This window comes from Anoplophora glabripennis, unplaced genomic scaffold, assembly GCF_000390285.2.
Source record: "Anoplophora glabripennis isolate ALB-LARVAE unplaced genomic scaffold, Agla_2.0 scaffold157, whole genome shotgun sequence".
Classification (NCBI taxonomy): Eukaryota; Metazoa; Arthropoda; class Insecta; order Coleoptera; family Cerambycidae; genus Anoplophora; species Anoplophora glabripennis.
The window spans coordinates 198,531-224,550 of record NW_019416263.1 but is presented as its reverse complement, the minus strand read 5'-3'; the positions used below and the strand labels follow the sequence as shown (position 1 = coordinate 224,550).

Below are 26,020 nucleotides of genomic sequence, written 5' to 3'. Positions count from 1 at the left end.
GGAACGAACCCTTTCAAAATATCAGTTAATTTAAAATATTGTACAACTTTCAATTCAATAGTTTGTATGTTATAAAAGAGTAGTATAAGGTCATATGCTTTATACAGGGTGTTCTAAAAAGTGAGCTTTTAATTTTAGGAGGTAAGTATAACTGACGTCATAATATAACGCCTCAGAAAAAAATCACTACTAAAGATGATATAATAACAGAAATATTTACATTTGAATTCAATTTGATTTCTGACGCCCTTTCTGTAATTCATCATACATACTCTTACTACTTACATAAATCTGATGAAACATAAATATATTTTTTTTCTTAAGAAAATTATATTACAGTTATGTAACATTTTTGTAGTATTTTGCATCTTTTTTATTTCTATATTACCTTCTGTTGCTTGTAACAGAAGAGATGAAATAAATTCCAATTACTATAATTATTATCACGCGCCTTCAACAAAATTGCCGAACGGTTACAATCCGCTGCAAATTAATCCGGGTTGCAAAAGTTTGTGTACGGCGAGAACACTGTAAATAACGTATATAGAACGAGAGGAACAGCATTTGAATAATCATAGCTTATAAGACTTGCAAATTTTAAGAAAGTCTCTACAGACCTCTAGTTTTAAACACATTCAGCCTTAAAAGGAAGAAGAAACTTATTTCCGGCTCCCGCGAACTTCTTAAACATTACGTCCGGCTTCTTACGCCGTGTTAACTAAAGGCATCTTACTGATGTTCTTAATAAACCAGGCGATGAATAATATATAGTCCGCACAATACCTTTAACTCTACTTCTGCATCTGCTTATTTAGTTTTCAGAAGTTTGTTTTTGAAATATCGTGCTTGCGTAAGGGGAACTTTACACTGAATCTGTCTTAACGTGATATAAAATACGTAACTGATTACCATTATGAGTTAAGTTGATTTAGCAGTAACAGCTTAAATAGCAGTGAGTGTGTGGTACACTATAAGTTTGGCCACTTTTCGTAAGTAATTTTATATGAAATATTAATGAGCGGTCCCTTTCTCTTCGGTATACAGGGTGTAAATGATAAGTTTAGTTGCGTAATAAAATTTGGTGGATGACATTTTTTTATTAGATACTATTTTTTCATGGATAATTTTTTAAACTTTTTTAACCAAAATATACTCCAGAGGCGTAGTTATTGTGGGAACTGGGGACCTTTTCTTAAAAAAAATCGCACACCACTGGTTTTTAAAATAATTTTAAATGCTTTTAAGATGTACAATCAGTTTGTGGCAATAAAGTATTCTTATAAAGTATTCGTAAAATTTACTTGTGTTTAGATAATTGACAAATCAAATAAGAAGATACTTAAGTATCTAAACTGTAAAAAAATCGGTGTGAGTGAAAGCAACAAAGGTTCGGAGTGAATCCACTGAGTGAAATTATTCAGTACATTTTCACTCAATATTGTACATTTTGATCAATTTACTCATTTGTGATTATATTTAAACTAAATCTGAGTACCTACTTTCACTCAAATATTCTTAAATAAATTCTTCACGTAAACTCGTATTTGGTGCACCTGTACCTAAATCAGAGTAAATGTCCTCATAACTGAGTGAGTTTAAATGTATATTAATTTCGAGTAATTTGTATGGCACCGTGAAGATGGCACCATATGGTAATGGTAGTGGTAATCTCGACCACAGTTACAACAACTGCGAATCAAAAAAGTTTAATTTTGCATTAACAATGTGCAAAAAATAGTAGAAAATCATTTGTATATTTTGAGCAATTTTTTAAATAAGTAAATATTTATAATATTGATGAATCTTTGTGAACAAATAGTAAAACATATGTCAATTCTACCCTAAAAATTTTGCAACCATTGATCGCGTGGTTTTCGATTGACGGGATTGTTAATTAAGAAAATTTTAAAAAGTTTATCGTGTTCGCGTACCTACCGTAGGTTTAAATTAAGGTTTAGAAAGGGCACACAATTTTTTAGAGATACTTGTCATAATAAACAATGATCAATACGACTTTTTACTCTATAAACTATAAAATTATTCTTTGCTCAGGGAATTTTCTAGGCTATCGACAATAGAATGCAAAAAATATTCGTATTCCTCTCATTTTGCTATATCAAATTAAAAAAAAAGAATCGTCTTGATAAGTGCTATCGTTCCCGAGAAAAGTCATCTTTTATCGCGCATACGCATTTTGAAACGCACGGCAGCGCAGCAGCTCTCAGTCATCCCCACTCCTGCTCTGCCGAGAAATTCCCGTGACCACGGTACCTTCCTTGATTTTTCTTTCATTATGCTTTTATCTGCCGAAAATGCACTAAACGGATACTGAAAGTACTTGTAATTAGCTATAAAAACATTTTTTTTTGCTCAACCTCACGATTACGGAAGCTATAAATTATAATTAACTTTGCGCTTCTATATCTCAGAATCTACACAGTAGAATGCTGTCGTATTTGGCTAAAAAGCAAGAGGTTACAACGAGTAAAATGTTGAAAAATTAAAAAAAAATTCTAAATGGTTATAAAAGTTTAAAAATAGGTATTTTTAGTCTTGACCATTATTTATTATGACAAGTATCTCTAAAAAAATTGTGTGCCCTTTCTAAACCTTAATTTAAAACCGCGGTACGCGATAAACTTTTTGAAATTTTCTTAATTAACAATCCCCTCAATCGAAAACCACGCCATCGATGCAATATTTTGAGGGTAGAATTGGCATATGTTTTACTATTTGTTCACAAAGTTTCATCAATATTTATAAATATTTATTTATTTTAAAAGTTGCTTCAAATATATGTATGATTTTCTACTATTTTTCGCCCATTGTTAATGCAAAATTCATTTCTGACTCGTTGTTGTAACTTTATAGAAAATCGTCAAATAAACAAAAAATAAAGAACGGCTTTTTTATTTAGGGTTTACTTTCAATGTTACAGGGAAAAATATGTCGAAAAACGGGTCATTTTTCGTTCTTGTATGTTTGTGTGAATTTAGCAATGGTTGTTTGGAATAGGCAAACTTGGATTTTTATTCTACATAATATTTGGGATTTTTCTCTACAATAAATGACTTCAAATACAAACGCCTCGAATGCTTCACCGCCTGCACTATATGTTCGTCCAGTTCATTTACACTTTTCGTGTTCAAAAACCATTGCAAATACGTACAAAGTCTGTAAGAACATTTCCACAATTTTTATCAGTGTATCTCTTGCGCTGGACAGAAACTGCACTGAAACATTTTCCTATACCCACTTTATCGGGCACCCGATAATTCCATTACAAGACAAGAAATATTAATATCCACACATTGAATATGCATCGCAAAAGCTCCGTCCTGCAGAGCTAGCCAGGAACAATACGGCTTTGATCTTCCAGTGTAAAGTTGTAACCCTTCCAGTATCCCTCGGAGCTCCGGGGGAATATGAGAATATGAGAAATAACAAACGTGGTCACGCTTTACCATATCTGTGGAGCACAAAGGACGCTAATGGATTATGAGATGGATACAGGCCGTAACAGCATTATCTTAATCATACCATGGCCCGCTTTGATTCCTGGTTTTAATATTCGCCGCCGTAATTGGCTCCGTAATTGTTTTTGCGGTGGGAACACATGGCTATCAGAAATGATTTATGTGAGGGATTATTGAGAAAATTGACCAAAAAAAAAGTACGCGAGCTAAGGGGGGTGCGTCGTGTTAATGTAGCTGTATTGTCCTTTAATTTAGGGGGCGGTTTGCTAATTCGAATTTCGTCGGGAGGTCTGTGACCTGCCGCCTTCCTGACAAGGATTAAAACATGCGTAGGCCTATTTTTAAAGCGGCAGAAGGGTCGTTGAAGCATGGCGCCGCTAGCCAGATGGCGCTCTGTGACAATATCAATTAAAATGCTTCTAAATAATGTCTGGGGGGTATTTTAAATTGAGGAATATTAGAAATTATAAATCTAGAAGAAAAATGCTTCAAATAAATTGTACAATGGACCCAAAACGAGGGATCTAATTTAACGACAACGACATTCAGTCAAATTCGATGGAATCCTAGAAAATGCTAAAGTAGAAAACACTAATAATATGTTTTCGAGTTTGATTTTCAAGGCAACGTTTATCTGTTAAATGAGATATTTGGAGTTACAGGGCAATATTGACTTCGGAAAAATTTAATACGCTCCAAAAATTTAAAACTAGAAATCCAATTAACCAAAATAATTTTCAGCACAACAATCCTTTGGAGATACCCGTAATCCACAAAAGAAAGAAGAAGAGAAGATAGTTTTCCAAAATAAAAATTATCCAAATTTGGTGCGAACTTCATAACAGAATACCTTGCGGAACCAGCGTCGAGAGTGATCGAACGTCAGCCCGAGGAACAATCAGTGTTGGAATCTAGCCAGTACATGTTGTATACTTCAAATTATTTTCATTCTTTCCATTGTATGCAACCATATGTTCATTTATTGTTTATTAAGCACAAAATAGGTGAGATAACCGACAAAGGATTCAGCTGTTTTAGTTGTGTTTATTCAGACATGGAAGAAAAGAGGTAGATGGCGGCTCCATCTGCGCATGTACAATTTAGCAATTACACCATACCATACAACAAATACACCAGAGAATCCATAATTTTATTTATTTAGAGTTTCATCTGAAAAAAAGGCAGCATACACGGGACTGATGCTTTAACAGGTTACAGCCAACAAATATGACTAGTTTTCCACAATGTTTGATCATATGTTGTTATACGTATCGTGTATATACACATTAATTAAGATACTAAGCGTTTAAGAATATTTACCCTTCTATACAGAGAATACTTCTTATTTTCCTCGAGATTTCTATTTGCCCATAAATATGACTCAAATTGATAAAAATAAACTTTAAGTCAAATTTTGCGTTAAAGTGACGAATAATGATTGAATATCCACCAACACACTTTTGCAACAGTAGAAAAAACAATGCGTTGACTTACACATTGTGTAAAGTTACTGACTACATAAAAGACATTCCTTATATACCATTGCTCCCACACGTAGTAGATAATTTGAATGGTGACTAAGGCGCTTCAGAAAAAAAAACCGTTCTGAATTTTGAACGTTTGCTGCAAAGATGGCATCATACGCCACGAAATAAAGGCAATAAACACTAATATCCATAGAGAAGTACATTTTTTTTAGAACATTTCCTTTTTCATTGTTGTTTTTTAATCTACCAACAGTAGCAACCTCTTACAAATTAGTAATTCTTTCTCCCCTTAGTAAATCCTGTAGATCTTTGAGCAAGTTTACTGAAAAATAAAGATGAAGCCTAGGGGATGCTTCGTGTTAATGGAGCGTCGTTTTGCTTTAATTCAAAGGGTGGTTTGCTCACTCCAATTTCATCAGGAGGGCCATGACCGTCGCCTTCGGGTGAAGGATTAAAATATGTATTTATGTATTTTAAAGTAGGTACATGAACGGGGTTGTATGAAGATCATTGTGCTGCTCACCAGATGATCTCTTACGAAAATAATTTGCGAAATATGAACAGAGTAACTGTTCGGTTAGTTCTCATAGACATCAAACACAGGAAATTTGTGAAAGTTCTTGTTCTATTTACTGACAGCTTGAGTCATATTAATTTGGATTGTTGTTTACTGTATCACAAAATACATACTGTATTACATGAAAATGTGGAACAACAACAATTTACCTCTCTATAAAAGGTCAACCAAATAGAGTTAAATCATCATTTAATATCATTTTGCGAGGTTTTCTTAAATCAAAAGCATTAAAAAGATGATTGAAATCTTATGTGAAAAAAATATAATATTTTAATTGTCATACATGAAAGAAAAAAACAGTAATCTCAATGAAATACTCTTTACGCAAACATTACACCCTATATTCAGTATATCTCGAACATAATTATAATTATTTTGAATAAGTCTTTGGAAATTAAACTAATTATTTGATTCCGTCAAATGTAAGCCCTTCTTGAACCCATATAATATTTTCATGATAAAATATAATTGGTGAAATAATAATGTATTAATTTACTTCTTTTTTCTTTTGCAAATCCTTAACGGGTATATCTAAAAAGGTTTAATGGTAAAGTTATGTTGGTATAAAATTATATTAATATAGACAATACGCTGATTTAAAAGACGATATTGTTTACTCTGTATACAGGGTGTCCCACCAGGAATAGCCACATATCTCAGAAACTAAGTAAATCTGATAATTTGGTAGCCTAGCTAAGGCACTAGGGCAAATAGAGCTAAAATAAGTACAAAATTACGACACTTCCGGTTATACCGGAAATCGACAGTGAGATGACTAGTGCCTTTATTATTGTCATTACTGTTGGAATTATTCTTAAACCCATTGTATGTGTTTATGTTAGTTTAATAATACTAAGGAGTTATGATTGAAAATATAGCAAAGGAATCTACTATAGATGTTTCCGTATTTTCGTCATAGGTATTTTTTAGTTTTGTATGTTTTACACAGCGCAAGCTTTTAAGATTTTCCACAAATTGTCTTCATGTATTTTGTGAAGGTCTTCGTTTTTCTGGATATCGAGCAGAGGCTCAATATTATCTGACTGAACCATTAAAACAGCATGATGTGACGTACTATTAGAACCTGGAGTTGAAGTATCATTGTAAAGAATCCTGTTGGATATTTAATTTTGTTACTTAAACTGTCAGCAAAATAACTTTCTGCAATTGTGAGTGATTTCCACCCACTCTTGATTGCTAATATATCAACTCCTGTATTAGCCAGTAACGTTGCCGATGTTCTTCGGAATGAATGACCTGTATATGTTTCAGGATAATCTAGTTTCAAAAACTGTGTAATCTTGTTAGGAATCATAAAAAGGGTATTTTTGCCGACTGGTTGGTTGTAACATCTACCTTCTTGATAGTGCACAGAAGAGCGTGAAATTTCAGTTTTAATTTCCAATATATTTCTTGCGAATTTCTAGATGAGAAACAGAACCCAGACGAGAAGTAATTGTAAACGTACGTGACTTACCATTTTTAGAATCTGGAATTTTAACTACAAAAATGTCATCGAAATTTCATTAGCAAATATGTGTTATTGGGTGCCTGAACGAGAAAATCGTTAACTCGTTCTCTTGTTTGACGTTTGACTTTTTAGGTGTATAGCCGTCATTCTTACGTTTCAAAGATACTCTCAGCTTGGGGTATTTTGATATATCCACGTTCTCCTCTATGAAAATAGTTGACTTAAGGGGATTATAACACACCATCATATGTTTGAAAATTCATATTTTCGTTACTATTCGTCGGAATATAAAGGTTTTGCAAAACCCATTCACATGCATCTAGAAAATCACCATACTGTGTTAAAATTTAAATTGTTTACCTGCTGTTGTTTGTGTATAATAAATTTTCAAAATTTATGGAATTTTGTATCTGTAAAATGCTGCGATCTATTGGTACCGCTATGAACTACGGGATTCTTATGACCGGTACAGTCCCTGCTGCAAGTATACATTAATGTTGAAATTCATTTATATAATATTATTCGCTTAGTTAAAAGCTCGTGGTGAAAAGAACTTTTTAAAATTTTGTGATATACGGGGTGGAAAAGATACAAAGTACAAAATTTAAGGAGATGAAAGTAAAAATAGTAAAAAAATTTCTATAAAACTTCAGCCTCCGGAGCACCGTTATCCTTTGGATATTTTTTAAAATAATTTTCTTTCTGATTAAGATATGGAATGAAAATTGTAGGTAGTAATTATACCATAAAAGCCTTTAACTATCATAAGTTTCATCAAAATCGGTTATAAATAAGAATAGTTTTCTAACTACCCTTAACGGAAATTTTTCGAATTTTTTTATTCCTTTGAATTATCAAGCAAATAATATTATTTTTTAATGAATTAAGACTTTTTTGAAGAAAAAATGTCTCTATCTTTTTTTTCGAATTCTGCTTAGTTTGGTCAGAAATAATTATTTTTTAAATATTGTATGGCTCCGAACAATAACTTTTTTTAACATTTTTACATAGTAGGTACCTATTTTTCATGGTGACAGTTTCATAGTAATGATACTAATGATTATCTCTTTCGCGTGCTATCATTTAAATCCCTACGTTTCTTTATTTTCTTACTTGTGATCTTTGTGCTTGACTTTGCATTTCATTCGATTTTTTACAACCATGTACCATCATGAGTTGGAAAATCCTAAAATTACTTCGTCTAAATGATGCGGTATGATACGATTATTACCTACAATTTTCATTCCATTATCTTCAGAATGAAATAATTTTAAAAAATATCCCAATTATAAGACCCGTTTGTAGGGGTAACGGTGCTCCGGAGGACCAATGTTTATACGAACTTTTTTTTATTATTTTTGGCTCTACTTTCAACTCCTTAAATTTTGTACTAACTTTTCCAAACACCCTGTATAATACTTATTAATATTCTTTAAATAGTGTTTTCCGCAAAGACAAATAATTTCAAACATTTAATAACTGAATAATCTAAAGCTTATCAAATAATAGGAATGTTATGTCATGCCATCTGGGTATTTTAAAAAGACGCCGCAGTAAAACGAATAAACAGGTGCAAAAAACGATCAAACCATCAAGGTTTTAGGTACTGAAATCTACGAAAATACTAACTTTTTTATACATAACTCCACATGTAAATATTCTTATAACATTTACTTGCTTAGTCCTACATATAAAATTGTTTTCTTTTATTTATAAGTACGTAAAAATAATTCTTAAAATGTGGGGTTAGGATAACAGAAAACGTATGTTTTACAAACGCTTTTTTTTAGTTATTATTTTATTTGGGTAAATTTAAATGGTAACAATGAATTAACAAAACATCAAGGATTTTATTTGTGTGCTTACTTTTGTCCTACACGTTTTACTTTTCAAGATTTCAGTACCTAAAAATGCCAGAAATTTCACCATTTCTCGTCCAGGGATATGGCCACCTTAACTAGAAAAAGAAAACTAATATTATAAATAAACTATATTTACCTTGTATTTTTGCATTTAAACAATCTGCTGTTCACATAAATTTATTATATAGGTATACAATTAATTTTAATACGCAAAATTATTCCCGTCTATTTTTATTCTACAGTTCATCTTGATAATAATAATAATTGAACGAAGCATGGGCTCTATTAAATTCAACTGCAATTTATATTGACGTCTAATCTCAATGTTTGGGAATCTTTTCTCGTCCGACTGTACCACACCACGTTTTTTGCACTCGCTGCGTCTCACTCAGAACTTTACTGCTTTTACCAACACGAGGCAGACAGTCAGGTGCTATTATCCCCTTAATCATTGACTATTCACTCCACAAACTCGCCAGTGACTTAGATCTTGACTTCTCCATGAAATATGCTAGCAGTGACATATCAGAGACACCAGCATTTTTGTTCTAGCACCATTCTTTGAAATTTCTATATGCTCGTCCGTAGCACACTTTCGACTTCTCGGCAATAAAAATTCGCAGGCAGCATTTGCTGTACTTTCTATTTGAAAATCACACAATTAGAAATAATAATTAAAAACCAGCAAAATTACAACTTTTATGTAACTTTGTTTACCTTAGAAACGACAAAATCTAACAATCAAGGCGACTTTGCAGGATTTGAAATAATGTCAAAATGAATTGATTAAGAAATGTCAAAAAATAAAACTTAATCTCCAGTTCATAAACCATAAAGGATTGTGTGAACAGATAAAATGTTATACACCATGCAGCAGCTAAGTATAATTTACCAGTCTCGGACTGTATTGCCAGCCCTCGCTCCGCTCGGTCGCAAAATCGGCTTCGACTGGTAAATAACACTTACCTACTTTATGGTGTAAATAACTATTACATTACCTGAATGATAGTGATATAAATCATAATTAATATCGATTTAAAGAAACAGCGGATTAAATATAGGAGTGTCATTGGAAATACATTTGTATTGTTGCCTCTGTATTAAACACATTATCCAGATCTCCAATACGGTTCTACTGATGTTCAATATAGTGCACTCTTTTTTCTATTCCTGTTCAAAAAGAGAACAAGTACGTATTATTGGAGCCACTTCAAATATAGGCGGTATATTTTAATAAATTTAAATCAACGTCCGACAACCTTAATCAACCAACATTATGATGATTACTGCCTGGATCGTCATTAAATTCAGCAAATGTGTAGGGATTGCTTCTACATAAAATCCATACTCAAGTGGGTGTGTGATCTTCCACACAATAACGAACACAAGCTTAAAAGCCATGGAAGAACGTTCTGTAATGGCACTGAAATTTTCCTGATATTCATTTTACATGTCGGCATAATATACACCGCACTTAAGTATTCTATTTTATCGTACCTAGTAGAAAAACTTTCAGTTCACATATTTCTGTTGAATGCAAAGTTATTGCGCTGGGCCATAAATAATTTTAAGTACCTCTTTCGAGGTATCTTGTAGTTTTATTGATAATAACGTGGGGCCTTTGAAATTTTAATGCATAACTTTCTTTTGATACATTATTTGAGTATCCCTCTAGGCAGTCCAAAAATTTATGAGTGGAACTACCGTATTAAAAGCGGTTGTTTTATTTGCATACAAATGTGCTTGATATGACAGGAACCGGCAATAACATGCTACTGGAAGATGGCCTAAGCTAGATATAAAAATTCTTTAAAATAAAATATTATACCAATTATTATATTATTACTTTGTGGTAAAATGGGCATTTTATCAAGAAATTTAAATTAATTAGGTAGATTCCGTGTCAAAAGCTAAAGTCAAAGGTTGTTTCTGTGGAATTATTTTTGTATACATAACCAAAAATTTTAGATTAAAGTCCTTAAAAGTAAAGTTTTTACACGTGTTTCTATAAACGTTTTATCGATCGTGTAAATTCTCGAAATAAATGTTTTTCGAAAACTAAACAAAATACTTTTATGTTCTAGAACACCAAAGTCTTTTTCATTCTAGTACATAAAACCAATGTCAAAATAATTTGTCATTTTTTTGAAACATTTATGATTTTATTAATTAAACAATATACATTTTAAGTAATATAACATTTCAATACAAAACAGTACCTACTATAACCAGGACGATTATAATTTATTTTGCACTACTTGTAAATTGAAAGTGCCGATATTGCAGTGAGTTAAATTTATGCATGATCCAGTGCTGTCAGTTATCGTAGCTTTTAGTTCTGGGTGTTTAATAAGGCTTCTGCTGTAATTGTTTAAGTTTAATGCATACGTTGTATTTTTGGTAAGTTCTGTAACAATTCATTTGCGATTGAAGTTTTATTTTGTATGGAATCTTCTGTATATGTCTTCACTATCGTACAAGAACGCCACCCTCACGTCGTTTAATGGTGGTAATATCGGCCCCTGCATCGGCTAATAGAATGGCGGAAGAACGTTTAAAGCAGTGCTCTGTATAAGTTTCCGGATGAGGCAAATTGAGATAAGTTGCTATTTCTTTTGCACATTCCTTATTTTGTTGATGCCAACCACTCAGTTAACACGTTTTTGCGGTATATCTTATTTGGTCTGGACTTGAAATCGCAAAATATCTCGGAGTATGAGTTTTGGAATCGGGAATTCTTATAATAATAATTGAATTTTTGTCTTCTATATCATCAATCGTTATCTTTAGTAGCTCATCGATTTATATTAATTTAAATTAGATACACTTTCGAGCAGAAATCTTTTATCAGTTTTCAAATTATTTGAAAAAAATTAGGTTATATGTTCTATTTTTAGAAGGCTATATATCAGTAGGCGTGCACTATTGTATATAGGTAAGTTAAGCTAAATAGTCTTATTTTCATCCAAGAAACCTGTGCGTCAAGCATCCTTTTCAGTGACATCCTGTATATACGACAGTATCGAAACGATGGAACCGAAAAGCAAACGCTTATAATCTTCGAGGCTAGTAATCGGAATTTTAATTGTACGTTTCTAAAAACGTGTGTGGATGTCCCGCTATTGGCAAAACATTTCATTTCACTCCAAAGCCGGATATTCACCATGCGGATGGCAGCTGAATAGGAAAAGCTTTGTACAAACCTTGTACAAACAACACACGGTTTACAATCGTTTGAAGTGTGTTTAAAGTGGACACAGTTTCAAATGTCCTGATGCGTCGAGTGACCTCAATTTAGTTAGGTCAGTTCCATGTCAAAGGATTAATTGGATAGATGTTCGCTGGATAAACATCCAGTAGCTTTATTTTTATTTCATAAAAGAACGTGTTTATTCTGACGCTTAGGAATACCACATTAAAAATTAAACTCTATGTTCCATTCGTTGCGCGACAGAGAAATTAAACGGTTTGCTGAATTTAATAACTTTTAAAGTCCTTTCATCCCCCGTTGAAAAGTGATAAAATCTATTTGTGTCATGTCCATTTACTGCCACTACTAACACTAACAGTACAACAGAATTTAAACATTAAAAATAATACCTACCGTCTACGGATATTGCCTGAATTTATGTATTTGTGGAATAATTAGTCATTTAGTAAAAGACATGATTGTGTATTTTTTTATTGGTTTACTTTTTTCAACATCTGATTTTTTTATAAGGGTTTCTTAGATGCTGTCATATCTACCAGAATTTCCCCAAAAGAAAATAATTTCTTGAATTTTAAATTTTGACCAAAAAAGTTCCTGATATTTGCAGGTTTTCCTGGAAGACTTCAAAAATTTACTAATTTCCTTACAAGATCTATAGCAGTTTCCATTTTTCAGTCATCACTAAATATTTCCTAAATTTTTTTACTATATCTCCCACGTAAATATTTAACAAATAAATTATTTAAAAGTTATACGCCACAAAATTTGTATGAAAATGGAACATTTTTACTTATGATTTTTCTCATAATTTTTAACTTAGGAGAGAATAACATTATTTTAATCACACAAAATAAGAAAAAATACATTTTACGATAAATACATATGTGGAATTTTTAGTTAAATTCTAACGGTACAAAATCAGCATATAATATTTTTTTTAAATAAATTATTAACAACTTTATTATTATATGGGTTAATATGCATTAATAACACTAATAAAGTTGTACTCTATTTAAAAAAAAATCAAAAGTAATGGAAAACTGACATATTCGATTTTTTTTGCATTGACTAACGATTTAGTCAAAATAAACGAAATCTATTAGAATTCGGTCTATATATCGTCCAATCTTCTGAAAAATGTATGTTATTTTTATTTTTGGCCTATTAAAGTAACTTCATTTTCTTCTAAATCAAAAATTAACAAGCTAAGACTTAGAAACATCTTCCTAAAACTGTATTAAAATTTTTCCCTGTTGAGGTCAACTTTTTACCAATCATACTGATATACAGTGTGATTCCAATTTGATTATCGCTACGGGAAGAGCAGGAACTATTAGATGTAATGAACCGCTTATATAGACAAAATAATGTATAATTTAATGTTTGTAAACATATAACTAAAAAAAATTCTGGTCGTTTATATTTTACTAGAGAAAGTAAAAATTACCCTATTTGAAATTTAGTTATAACTTCATTCTATAGTTGGGCTAAAAAAGTTCTTGAATCATTCTGATCCATTTTTATGCGTTATTTATTGTTATTGCCGTATTTCATTGTTTTCTTTAACCCACGTTTTAGAAATAATTAAATAATTTTTTGAAAGAACGTCAAATTTTATTAAAAAGGAATAACCCTTAACAAATTACACGATATTAAAAGAAAGATTCAATAATTTTTTCAGCAGGACTACGAATATGAGGATTACCTTCAACTGATTTTTAAAAATATTATAATTTTTTTCTGAATAAATTCAGAATGAATAGGAATTGATTTGTTTTCATTGTATCCACAAGCATTAAATTTTTCAGAAAGCAAATCTCAATATCGTATATAAATAATGAAAAGAAAAGTGGGACAGTATAATCCATCTTAGCCAGATTATCGATATAATGACTTTTTGAAGTTTAGCAATAGTATGGTGAACATGTTTAAAAAAAAGCTTTCGAGAAATTGGTACACAAACTCTACATTCTTTTTTTTATACTGAGCCAAAAATTTTTTGTACCACAGGAATCATAGTTACATTTAAAAAAATCAAATTCAATCATTTTTACTCACTAGTCTATTAATTTCTGTCGACACCCGATTAGGTGATATTTTCACTCTATTAGTTTGAGTACAACTAAAATTTTATGAGTGAAACTATTGCAACAGAAATAAGTGAATTTTACTCAAATCCGAGTTTCTGCTATCAAGTGAGTAACTTTTGACTCTATTCTGAATATGTAAAACCAATTAAGAGTTAACTTTTTCTCTAATATGATTTAAGTTTAACTATTATTGAGTATTTTTATACTATGAAAATATCCAGGGGGACGGCGTGTTAAAGTCCACTAAGCTACCACAATGGTTTCTGCACAGATCTGTTTTAGAGACAATATTTAAGTCTCGATTAAAGGAATTGTTTAACTGATCGGACAAATAGATTGCCATAATCTATATTGTACGTTACAGATACGTAAGTGTAAAACAAAATTTAACTATTCACTTATTTCACCAAATACTCAATATACATACTATTGGTTTTATTTATCTTAATGCTGCATTAAAACATAATTTTTACCAAAATAATGGGAATTACGGACACTTGTCCAGCACTACACGCCATACACGAAATGAACTAATAGGGACGATGTGAATAGACAAAGACAACGCACGACAACCATAGAATGGGGTGGGATCACGCAATAATGAAGACATTTACTCCAATTTAGCTAAAGTGCACCTAATACGAGTTTATCTACAGAATTTATTTAACTGGTACCAATATTTAAGTGAAAGTACTCAGTTTTAGTTCGAATATTATCACAAATGAGTAAAATTATCAAAATCAATATTGAGTGAAAATGTAGGTACTCAAAAATTGTACTCAATGCTTTCACTCGCACTAATTTTTTGCTGCATATTTACTAATAAAATGTTTGGTTCTATGAAATAAAATCTTAGAAGCCATTGCCTTGAAAAAATTTACCATGGACTGAAAGCATAGAAGCGAAGTAAAAACTGATTAACCATTTTTCTATTTCCCGATTAATTTAATGTTNCTAAAATTTTATGAGTGAAACTATTGCAACAGAAATAAGTGAATTTTACTCAAATCCGAGTTTCTGCTATCAAGTGAGTAACTTTTGACTCTATTCTGAATATGTAAAACCAATTAAGAGTTAACTTTTTCTCTAATATGATTTAAGTTTAACTATTACTGAGTATTTTTATACTATGAAAATATCCAAGGGGACGGCGTGTTAAAGTCCACTAAGCTACCACAATGGTTTCTGCACAGATCTGTTTTAGAGACATTATTTTAGGTCTCGATTAAAGGAATTGTTTAACTGATCGGACAAATAGATTGCCATAATCTATATTGTACGTTACAGATACGTAAGTGTAGGACAAATTTTAGCTATTCATTTATTTTACCAAATACTCAATATATTATTGGTTTTATTTATCTTAATTAAACTGCTGCATTAAAACATAATTTTTACCAAAATAATCGGAATTACGGACACTTGTCCAGCACTACACGCCATACACCACGCCACGAAATGAACTAATAGGGACGATGTGAATAGACAAAGACAACGCACGACAACCATAGAATGGGGTGGGGTCACTCAATAATGAAGACATTTACTCCAATTTTGCTAAAGTGCACCTAATATATATAATTTATTTAACTGGTACCAATATTTAAGTGAAAGTACTCAGTTTTAGTTCGAATATTATCACAAATGAGTAAAATTATCAAAATCAATATTGAGTGAAAATGTAGGTACTCAATAATTTTACTCAATGCTTTCACTCGCACCAATTTTTTGCTGCATATTTACTAATAAAATGTTTGGTTCTATGAAATAAAATCTTAGAAGCCATTGCCTCGAAAAAATTTACCATGGACTGAAAGCATAGAAGCGAAGTAAAAACTGATTAACCATTTTTCTATTTCCCGATTAATTTAATGTTGTGCAATGTTGTAATACAAAAATCACATACACTGAGCTCGTAAAGTTTAAAATACATTCGATAAATCGTTACTGAAGGGTTTTGACAGGAAATTCTCGAACACGTCAACTTTAGTTTATAAAATGTCACTTTTTCAGCCATCGAATTTTTTTTGTTTTGTTTGTTTATGACGTCATTTGCAATTTCTTTAAATGGCAACCCATATTTTTTTCCACGGATTTCGATATAGCACATTTTTCTGGGTACGAATATGTCAAAAACGTATGACCTTCACGATGGAAGTTTTCGAGATATTCGGTTCCAAAGTTTCAAGAATGCATTATACAAGCGATGACAAAATACTAATCATTTATCAAGGAAGCGCTGGAAAAATTACAGTTTTGATAGTTGAAGTTTGTCCTCGCAAGTTTGTGTTTTATTTTAAGTTAATTAATCATTATTCTATCAGAATTCATTTTATTTGAAAATGGTTCGTCGTTTGAGTGAAAGGGAAAGAATCGAAATTTTGATGATGATCGGTTACGGGGACAGAGCTCGCACACAAGTAGAAGTTTGCCGTTTATTTAATAACAAATATCCAAACAGAGAACCAATTACACAGTCCACGGTTAGTAAAATAGAGCAAAAGTTTTTAGAAATGGGTCATGCGAGAGATCGCCCTAGAACGGGTCGTCCACCAGTACAAGAAGATGTTAAATTGAATGTTCTACTAGAGCTTCAAGAAAATCCCCATTTACCCACCCGCCAAGTGGCGGCAAACAACGGAATAGTTCAAAGCTCCGTCTTAAAATATTTGAAATTGTACAAGTGGCATCCGTATAAAATGGTTTTGGTCCAAGAATTATATGGTTGTGAAACCATGTTGCAACGCCTGATTGATGACGACGGATTCTTACTCAATATTGTTTTTTCTGATGAGGCTACCTTTTAACTCGACGGCACAGTAAACCGGAAAAACTGTCGATATTGGTCTCCAGAAAATCCACACTGGAAAATGGAAACTCGTAGTAGTTTCCACAAAAAGTTAACGTTTGGGCTGGCCTTGTCGGTAACCGTATTTTGGGTCCATTTTTCATTGAAAACGCATTAACAGGTGAACAATATTTTGAATTTTTAAGAGACGATTTAGTCCCTGCACTTGCGGTGCTTTACCCAAATGACATAGATCCCGATCTGCCCAATAACACGATATAGTACCAACAAGACAGTACACCATCTCATTTTGCAGTGATCGTTCGCGACTATTTAAACCAAGTATTTGCTAACCATTGGATTGGTTGAAAGGGAACTATCGAATGGCCCCCTAGATTTCCGGATCTCACTCCCCTAGACTAATTTTTATGGGGCTATTTAAAGAGCAAAGTCTATTTCAATGGACCAAATACTATTGAAGAATTAAAGGACATAATTCTCAATGAAATTCGAGCCATTCAACCAGATATTCTTGATAAGGTTCTGCAGGAGTTTCAGTGGCCGATGGGATATTGCCAAGAAGTGAATGGAGGTCACTGAAAATTTCCTCTGATTTTCTCGTTTACTTTAATTATTTATCATTTATATAGAAACCTTTTTTCATTTGTTAAAATTGTTGTTGAATGATTATTACTTAAAAAATTAAATAAATTACTCCTAAGATGTTCGATAAGCTATTAAAAAACTTGACCCACTCGATACCTTGTACATGGTACATTCTTGAAACTTTGGAATCGAATAGACAGTTTGTGTCCGATACGTGAACGTATACGTAGATTTGACCGTTGCGCATGCTCAAATTCGTATCATCTACAATCAACTTAAACTGTTCATTATCTCGAAAACTTCCATGTTGAAGGTCATACGTTTTTGACATATTCGTACTCAGAAAAATGTGCTCTATCGAAATCCGTGGAAAAAAATATGGGTTACAATTTAAAAATATTACCGATGACGTCATAGCTCAAAAACGAACAGAACAAAAAAAAAGTCGATGGCTGAAAAAAGTGACATTTTATAAACTAAAATTGACGTGTCCGAGAATTTCCTGTCAAAACCCCAATAACGATTTATCTAATTTATTCCAAACTTTACGACCTCAGTGTATATTCATTGGGGTATGTTTTTAGTTCAGTTCAGTGAAGGGTTAAATGTGAAGAAAAGAACGATAATAATACTACAATTCTTATTAATAAACAAACTGTCGCCAAAGCAAATATCCCTATCCAAGTCTAAAAGTAATAATACAGTTAGTTTAGCGGTGTTTATTAATGACTCTTTTCATAAGCGATAAAACTTAGTTATCTGGTTCATCGAATGCACCTGGCGGTGGGGGCGGGTGAAAGAAATCACGTCTCTTCAGCCTCTCCTGCAGCCTGGCGCAGGATTTCTCGTCCTTAATCTGGTCGGCGGGGCAATTCAGTTGGATTTCTCTGTGCAGGCAATGGGCTATTTTAATGCCAGCCGGATTACAGGAGGTACTATCGGAAGCATCGCGGTTAGCCGTGGCGTTCTTGCCCTCGTCCAGGCATGTGGAGATTACTTTGTCCTGCAGGGCTGCTAACCAGGATTCCGACGAGAAGCTCTCCTTTAGGAAGGATCGGAATTCCTCTTCCTTTGGGTTGCCCTCGGTGTCGAGCTGGAAAATATCACACGCAAATAGTATCGGTTAAAAGTTACGGAAAGAATGGAGGATTAATATATATGTGTATAATACAGGTTCTTTTTTACTTTATTTTAAAGCTAATTTAAATAAATTCATTTTTTCCCTAAATATGCATTCTTCTTCTTCCATACCAAAACTGGGTATGCAAAAAGACATCTAACCTGAATTATATCAGCAATATCAGTTATTAATTAGTAATTATATAAATTTGAAAATAAAACGTCTAAATATTATTTGAAAAACACATATATCTGACATATTGTATTTATTAAATAATGTGATCTTTCAAAGAAATATTTTCTATTTTTGTTGCTCTTAACATCACCCTTGGCAAAAACCATTATGCAAAAAGAGCCACAATGGATAAGATCTTACTATTTCTGCATTTAATTTTAGAATTGCTTTTCCATTTTTTTTTTAATATTACAAGGCATTTACAGGGTGAAAACACAAATTTAAAAGCAGTATTAATTTCACAGATATTAGAGACTTTAGTCCATAATAATCAAAAAGCATACTACAGTAATAAACATTAAAAATTATGATATAATTCTTAATATTTTGTAATTATCACAAAATTTTGAGATACATTGGGTGCCTAGAGTAAATTAAAAGCGTCTTAGGTATCATTAAAATAAATTAATTCAATATTATAAATTTCAAGTAATTATTATCCATTTTCATTAACGTCAATAAAGGTTAAATCTCAAAAAAATGTCGTACTAGCTATGTGTAAGTAAATTTTCTAATTAATACAGGCTGTAGAGCAGTAAAAGTAAGCTTTGACGTTTGTGCTTGAAGTGATTTATTTTGTTGTACAGAAAAATCCCAAATATTATGTAGAATAAGAATCCGAGTTTGCCTATTCCAAAAACCCATTGCTAAATTCAGGGGAACAACAAACATAGAAAAAGAACGAAAAATTACCCGTCTTCCGATATATTTTTCCCTGTAACATTGAAAGTAAGCCCTAAATAAAAAAAGTCATTCTTTATTTTTTCTTAAATTGACGATTTTCTATAAAGTTATAATAACTGCGAATCTGAAAAGTTGAATATTGTATTAACAATGGGCGAAAAATTGTAGAAAATCATATGTATACTTGAGGCAATTTTTAAAATAAGTAAATAATTAAGTATAAATATTCATGAAACTTTGTAAAACATATGTCAATTCTACCCTAAAAATTTTGCAACGATCGATTTTGGATTGACAGGATTGTAAATTAAAAAATTTCAAAGTTTATCGCGTTCCGTGGGTTTAAATTAAGGTTTAGAATGGGCACACAATTTTTTAGAGATACTTGTTGTCGTAATAAATAATGGTCAATACTAAAAATACCTACTTTTACACTTTTATAACCATTTAAAAATTTTTTAAATTTTTTCAACATTTTACTCTATAAACAATTATTTATTGCTCAGGGAATTTTCTATGCAATCGACAAAATCTTGCACACATAAGAACTACGTCGTAACTTCTCGCTTTTTAGCCAAATGCGACAGCATTCTACTGTGTAGATTCTGAGATAACTTCTTAGAAAATCGTCAAATATACAAAAAATGAAGAATGACTTTTTATTATTATCACGTATCACCCTATATATATATCGAACACATTAAAGACAATTTGATATGCAGGCATAAAGCTTGATAGTATTGGTGGTAAGTGAATTGTGTCAAAAATTAAGCAAATACAGTAAATTCGATATAGATGACGGACGATTAATGTTGAATTGCCATTAAAAATGTAATGCAGAGTAACATAATTTTTTTCAGAAATATATCCCTGTTTTGATACCGCTAGAAAGATATAAAGTTATAAAAACTTCTTCCGTTTAGCATTTTTTTGTTTTTAAATGTTTTCGAGATATTAGCAGATGAAAATCACTTTCTAGAAATTCTCTGCTTTGATATATGAAAAATGGATAAAACTAGGGAGAATTTTCTTGATTTTTTTTTCGAAATTAACGTACCTACAAATGTCACAGAATGAACAAAATTTATGTATTAATTTATGTACAAACGTTTTTTTAGATTGGCTTCAAATTTATATTTTGAAAAAATGAAATGTTAACAACACCTAAAACATTATATTTATTTGTTTTTTTTTAATGGAATTAGTTATTCTACATATCATAAAAATTCGTATATACATTTGGTTTCATAGTTTTAGAACACCTACTAGTATTAACAATTATGACAAATTTAACTAGATATTCCAATGCCGGAATTATTTTTTACAAGGTCTATATACAGGGTGCTTCATAAAGCCTGATTTCCGAGTAAAACTTAGAAAACGAACTGAAACAATTTTACTTGAATGACATGACAAACTATAATCAATCGGTTATTTATTCGAATAAAGAAATTAATAACATTAGTCATCATTTTAATAATTTTATTTGAGTAAATGCTCAAATATCTCAATTTCCACGAACACAGGTCCGACATCTTTTTAGTAACGAAAATGTAATTTGTTCGAAATTTATTATTGCTTGAATCCGATGAAAAACATTATTTATTCTTTCGCCTAACTGCTCAGAATGTCAAAGTTGCTATCGCAGCCCACTATGTAATTTTAAAAAGCATTATATTCGAATAGCAAAGTGTATTCTTAGTTCGTTTTTTAAGTTTTACTCGAAAATCAGACTTTTTTCGAAAAACATAAGAGAGTAGTAATTTGTAGAAAATTGAAAGACGAATCCGAAAATATCATGGATGTTACCGTAAAGCAGTGGCGTACTATTTTATTTAGAAAAATATGCCACCCATACCCTGTATCTCCGCCACTGGAGCATGTAAATTTTAGGAAAAGCCCTCAGGTTTTGGACAATGTTTAGATAGATAAATAAATATGCCCAATTTCAGATTATTTCACTTATTAATTTCGAAACTATTTAAAAAAATGAAAAATATATTTTGAATTTGAATTTATCTATCTTTTTTAGCGTCCTGGATAAAAACTTTTTAGGAAAGACTCCCCTTAAAATTCAGCAAAGAATTTTCACCAAAGAGTTTCATTTTTGGTCACCATTTGTGAATCGCCCTGTATATACTCGCTGATTGTTTATATTAAATAAATAAAAATTACCCATGCGGTACTTATATGTATTCCAATATAATTAATATAAATCTATTTCCGTTTACAGTATAAAATTATCAAAATTATTATAATTAGATTACAATCATGACATAAATAATATACACGCTAAGCACGAGGAGTCGTTTTAATGTATAACGATATTATTAGCCACATAATATGCGGAATTTTGTAAATATATTAAAAATAAATTATAGCGTACAAGCTGTGAAAAACACTTCATGGAATTTAGGGATTTACTCAAGTCCGATTAGGTTAAAAAAAATACTATTTCCAAAATACGCTTTTATACCTACTCTTTTATATGTACCGACCTTAACATAAATAATTTCCCTTTCCATTAATGCTAATTATCAATTGAAATATATTTTTAAATATATCTCCACATTTCACATAAAATCACAAGAATCTTGAAAACTAAAATTTAAAACTAAAAGCAAAACAATTCATTTAGAATCGATGCTTTCGTTTAAATTAACGATTTCAAACAAGACAAAAATATATATACATGTTCTGTAAATTAAATAAAAGATATTAAATTTGATTTTAGAGGGCTACTTACCAAATCCTTTTTCTGCCCAACGCATTGAATGACACACTGAAAAGTAAAATATATTGTTTCAGAATTTCCTAATTATTTTACTTATGTATATCATTAAACTATTTTTTTGCTTATTTGCCGTTTGAAAATTTATACACTTTTTTGTATTTGTAGCTAAATCTACTCAACTGGGATCGTCTACTTACCACAATTTGTTTTTTACGCTGATCCATTGTCTCACAGTTGAACGGATCGAATTTCTCATGCTTGTCTTTTCCAACAACTTCCTTGAAACATTCCCTTTTCAGGTCTTTCTCAACATCGCGCATTTTCGCCATGACATCTTCTGCGCAGCACAGTTCGCCCCATCTCTTACGGTGATGGCATTTATCCTTGTCGTTAACGGCTTCATCGTCTCGACGACTCCTCGGGTGGGAAAAGGAAGCAACGCCACTTGACAGTTCTTCTAGGTCATCAGAGAGCAGAATATCTGAAAAAAAATTAGAGTAACTACAACGAAGCTAGAAATATAGCAATTATTATCAGTTGTTCAATTATTGCTGAAAATTATTCTTCTTTAATTTCATATAATTGGTGAATGAAGAAAAATACAAAAAGATGGGTTGCGCCCAGTTCAAACAAAACACTTTGAAAGTAACGTAAAATTTATTTATTAGTTATCTCATCAAGAGAAATTTTTTGAAAAAATGAGTAATAAGAGAGCTATGGAATAATAAATCTCGGCTAGAACACCCTGTGTGGCGACGGAAAATCATTGCAGCAGAAATTAGTGAGTTGTTAAAAAAAACAACTGAGAATGAGTTATGTCATTTAATCCACTTCGAGGAAGGAATTAAAAAAATCTTATTTTCCCATGAAATGACATACCTACCAATACATCCAGAAAATACAACTTTATCCAGAAAAGCGACAAAATCATATGATTAAAAAAATAAATTCAAAGCCACAGTAATAAAATTAAAAAATTGTACAGAAAATAAATTTAAAAAAATTACTTATTGCTATCTAAGAAAATTTAAATTCTAAAATCGTATATTTGGCAATAGTCCCAGGTGTTAAAATAAGAGAAAATTATTATCAATTTAAAAATAACAATTTTTTTTCACTTCTACAAGTCATAAAGCTATACAGGGTGATTCATAACTTATCCAAAAAAAAATTAGGAATAGATTCGGAATGAGAAATAGAGTCAATATCGTAAAAAAATGTATAATCCTTATAGTTTCCGAAAAATAAAAAATATTGAAGTTATAGTACTTTCAACCATTACATAGCTGAACAACTGTAGTCTCTAGCGTCATTCGCAATACGCGTGGAGAGCCACATGGTCTCAGCGACTCCGAATACTGAAATCCGAGTGTTTACAATAGTTATTTATTAGTTAGTGTCAAAGATGACTTGCGTGTATAGCAACTCGGAGTTGATGGATATCATTTTAATTTATGGTGAAGCAAGACAACATTTGTGTTAGTTCGTAGAAACTGAGTAAGACGGACCCAAATATGTTCACACGTCGGTGGACAAAATTTTAAACAGTTGTTCTAACATCAGGTATGTCAAATTATTTTATTATTTAAAACCACAAATTTATTTTATTATTTAATAATACTAATAGCGGCAAAACCAGTTGAATTTGCTGATATAAGGCGTTTTCGAAAATTTACTTAAACTGCTCAGATCATTATCTTTATCTCTGTCATTCTTATGGTTTTAGAGAGATAGGACGATATGTCTAGATTACTACGAGTTAATTTTCGTAAACCCTTATAAAATAGGTGCTATAAAATTCTATTTATTTTTTTCCTTGCGAAATTCTTTAAAGTTTTTGTCCGTTTTTATCGCACTTTGCCGCCATGCCGGTCGCATTGTGCAAGGTCAGGTTTTACAGTGGACCAGTTTCCAGTGCCGTGCAGAAGTGTATTTAATACAGAAGATCTATCTTACAGTGTGGTACGTTAATATTTATTTGCACTGATTAATTTGTTTTAAAATACGTATGTTGTAGTTATCCATTGCAATAAAAAATTTAAAAGTAAAAACGATAAAATAGTGTCCAGCAAACACTTGTATGGCCTATTTACAATGTAGTCAAATGGTAGGTATAAAATACAAGGGCTTTGCATTATAATTCAACCGACTGATAATAATCAAACAATGTGGCGTTCATGAAATAAATAATGACACTGTTTTGAGAAACCGAGCACTGGTCTAGTGTAGGACAAAATAAGAACAGCATTTAAGTATAACTCCGGTTACTGAAATGAAGTTGCATACGAAAAAATAAAGTTGAATCGCATCTCAAAATCATGTAAAGATAGAGAAGTTTTTTTCGTCATATTTAGGAATTTGTTAAAATAACTTATATAGGAATAGTCCACGGGCCCACGTAAAAAGAAAAAAATGATTACCATTAAGCTGTAACTTGCCTGCAGCTTAAGTTTGACGAGTCTCCCAAGATTTGACTATGAGGAAAATTCAACAGTGGTAAGTTTTCCCGTGATTTTCAGGAAAACATGTCAATCTGGCAAAAACATGGAATGTTATGACCAGCACTTTTTTTAAGTTTAAATGAAAGATATATTTTTTTAAACCCCCTAAAAAAATTTGTCCGACAAAAATGTTGGTATTTTGAGTTTGTCCCCCACCCCAAATATGTCGATTTGGTGACATTATGGTTGGTGATAACCATCAAGTTGATTTTTCTGGGAGGGTTTGATAATAAGATTTGAAATAAAAGTATCTTATTGTCCGACAAAAGTTTTTGCAGTCCGACGCCCCGAAGATGTCGACTTAACGACAACATGGTTGGTGATAACCAGCAATCTGATATTGATTTTTTTCTCTAATAATTGAAATGTATAACACAATAATATACTTGTCCGCCAAAAAGATTCGAAAATTTGCCTTAATAATGGGAAAAATAACTATTTTTATGGTACCTAATGTTCATTCCGCTATAAAATAATTAATTTTTTAATTAAAAAATAAAGAAGAATCAATAATAAAATTATCTTGTTGACAGGAGCAACAGAAATTGGAATTCATAAATAATTATGTCTAACTAATTTAATTAATCTCCATCAAAATGATTTCTTTGTTCAAAAAACTTATGTACATTTTATTTTATAAACTATTGTAACTATTTTATAAAAAATGGTAACTGTACAATGAATGCATAAATTATTGCTTGTGTCTTTTTAAATTAAAATTTGCAATCTTGTTTTGACAAACAGTTTACACATAGTTTTGTTCTTGAAAAACCAATTAAACCAATTTTAAACCAATTTTAAAAATATTATTATACACTTATCAACGCGTTTATTATAAGATTGTCTTGTTGTAAAGTATAAATCCTTAATGCGAAATGACTTTGCAGCATTTAAAACCTGCTGCCAAAGTTCTTAACAGGTGTTAATAGTTCCTCCATAAACAACTGATTTCATGTAATCCCAAAAACTGAAGTCTCGGCATTCCATCTCACATTTATGTACATACAATTTAAATTAAGATGTAATTTTAGGTACGAATAATACTTAATGGACAGTAGCATACAAATGACAGCAATAAGACAAGTGGAATATGTCAATTATTTGATTTTCGTCCAAACTTAAGAAACTTCACCGCTAAATTAATAATAGGTAGGTACTTCATTGTAATTTAATTCAACA

At 31.3% G+C, this 26,020-nt stretch overlaps 1 protein-coding gene across 1 annotated transcript in view; it reads right to left on the bottom strand.

The window, feature by feature from the left end:
* Positions 1 to 18,214: 18,214 nt before the first annotated feature.
* LOC108904503 overlaps positions 18,215 to 26,020 on the bottom strand; it is a 9,756-nt gene continuing 1,950 nt past the window's right edge. The window contains exons 2-4 of the mRNA XM_018707092.1: positions 22,538 to 22,821; positions 22,353 to 22,388; positions 18,215 to 18,661 (exon numbers count right to left, since the gene is read on the bottom strand). Coding sequence (XP_018562608.1) covers positions 18,320 to 18,661; positions 22,353 to 22,388; positions 22,538 to 22,821 — 662 coding nt within the window. The 3' untranslated portion in view covers positions 18,215 to 18,319. The remainder of the gene's footprint in view (positions 18,662 to 22,352; positions 22,389 to 22,537; positions 22,822 to 26,020) is intronic.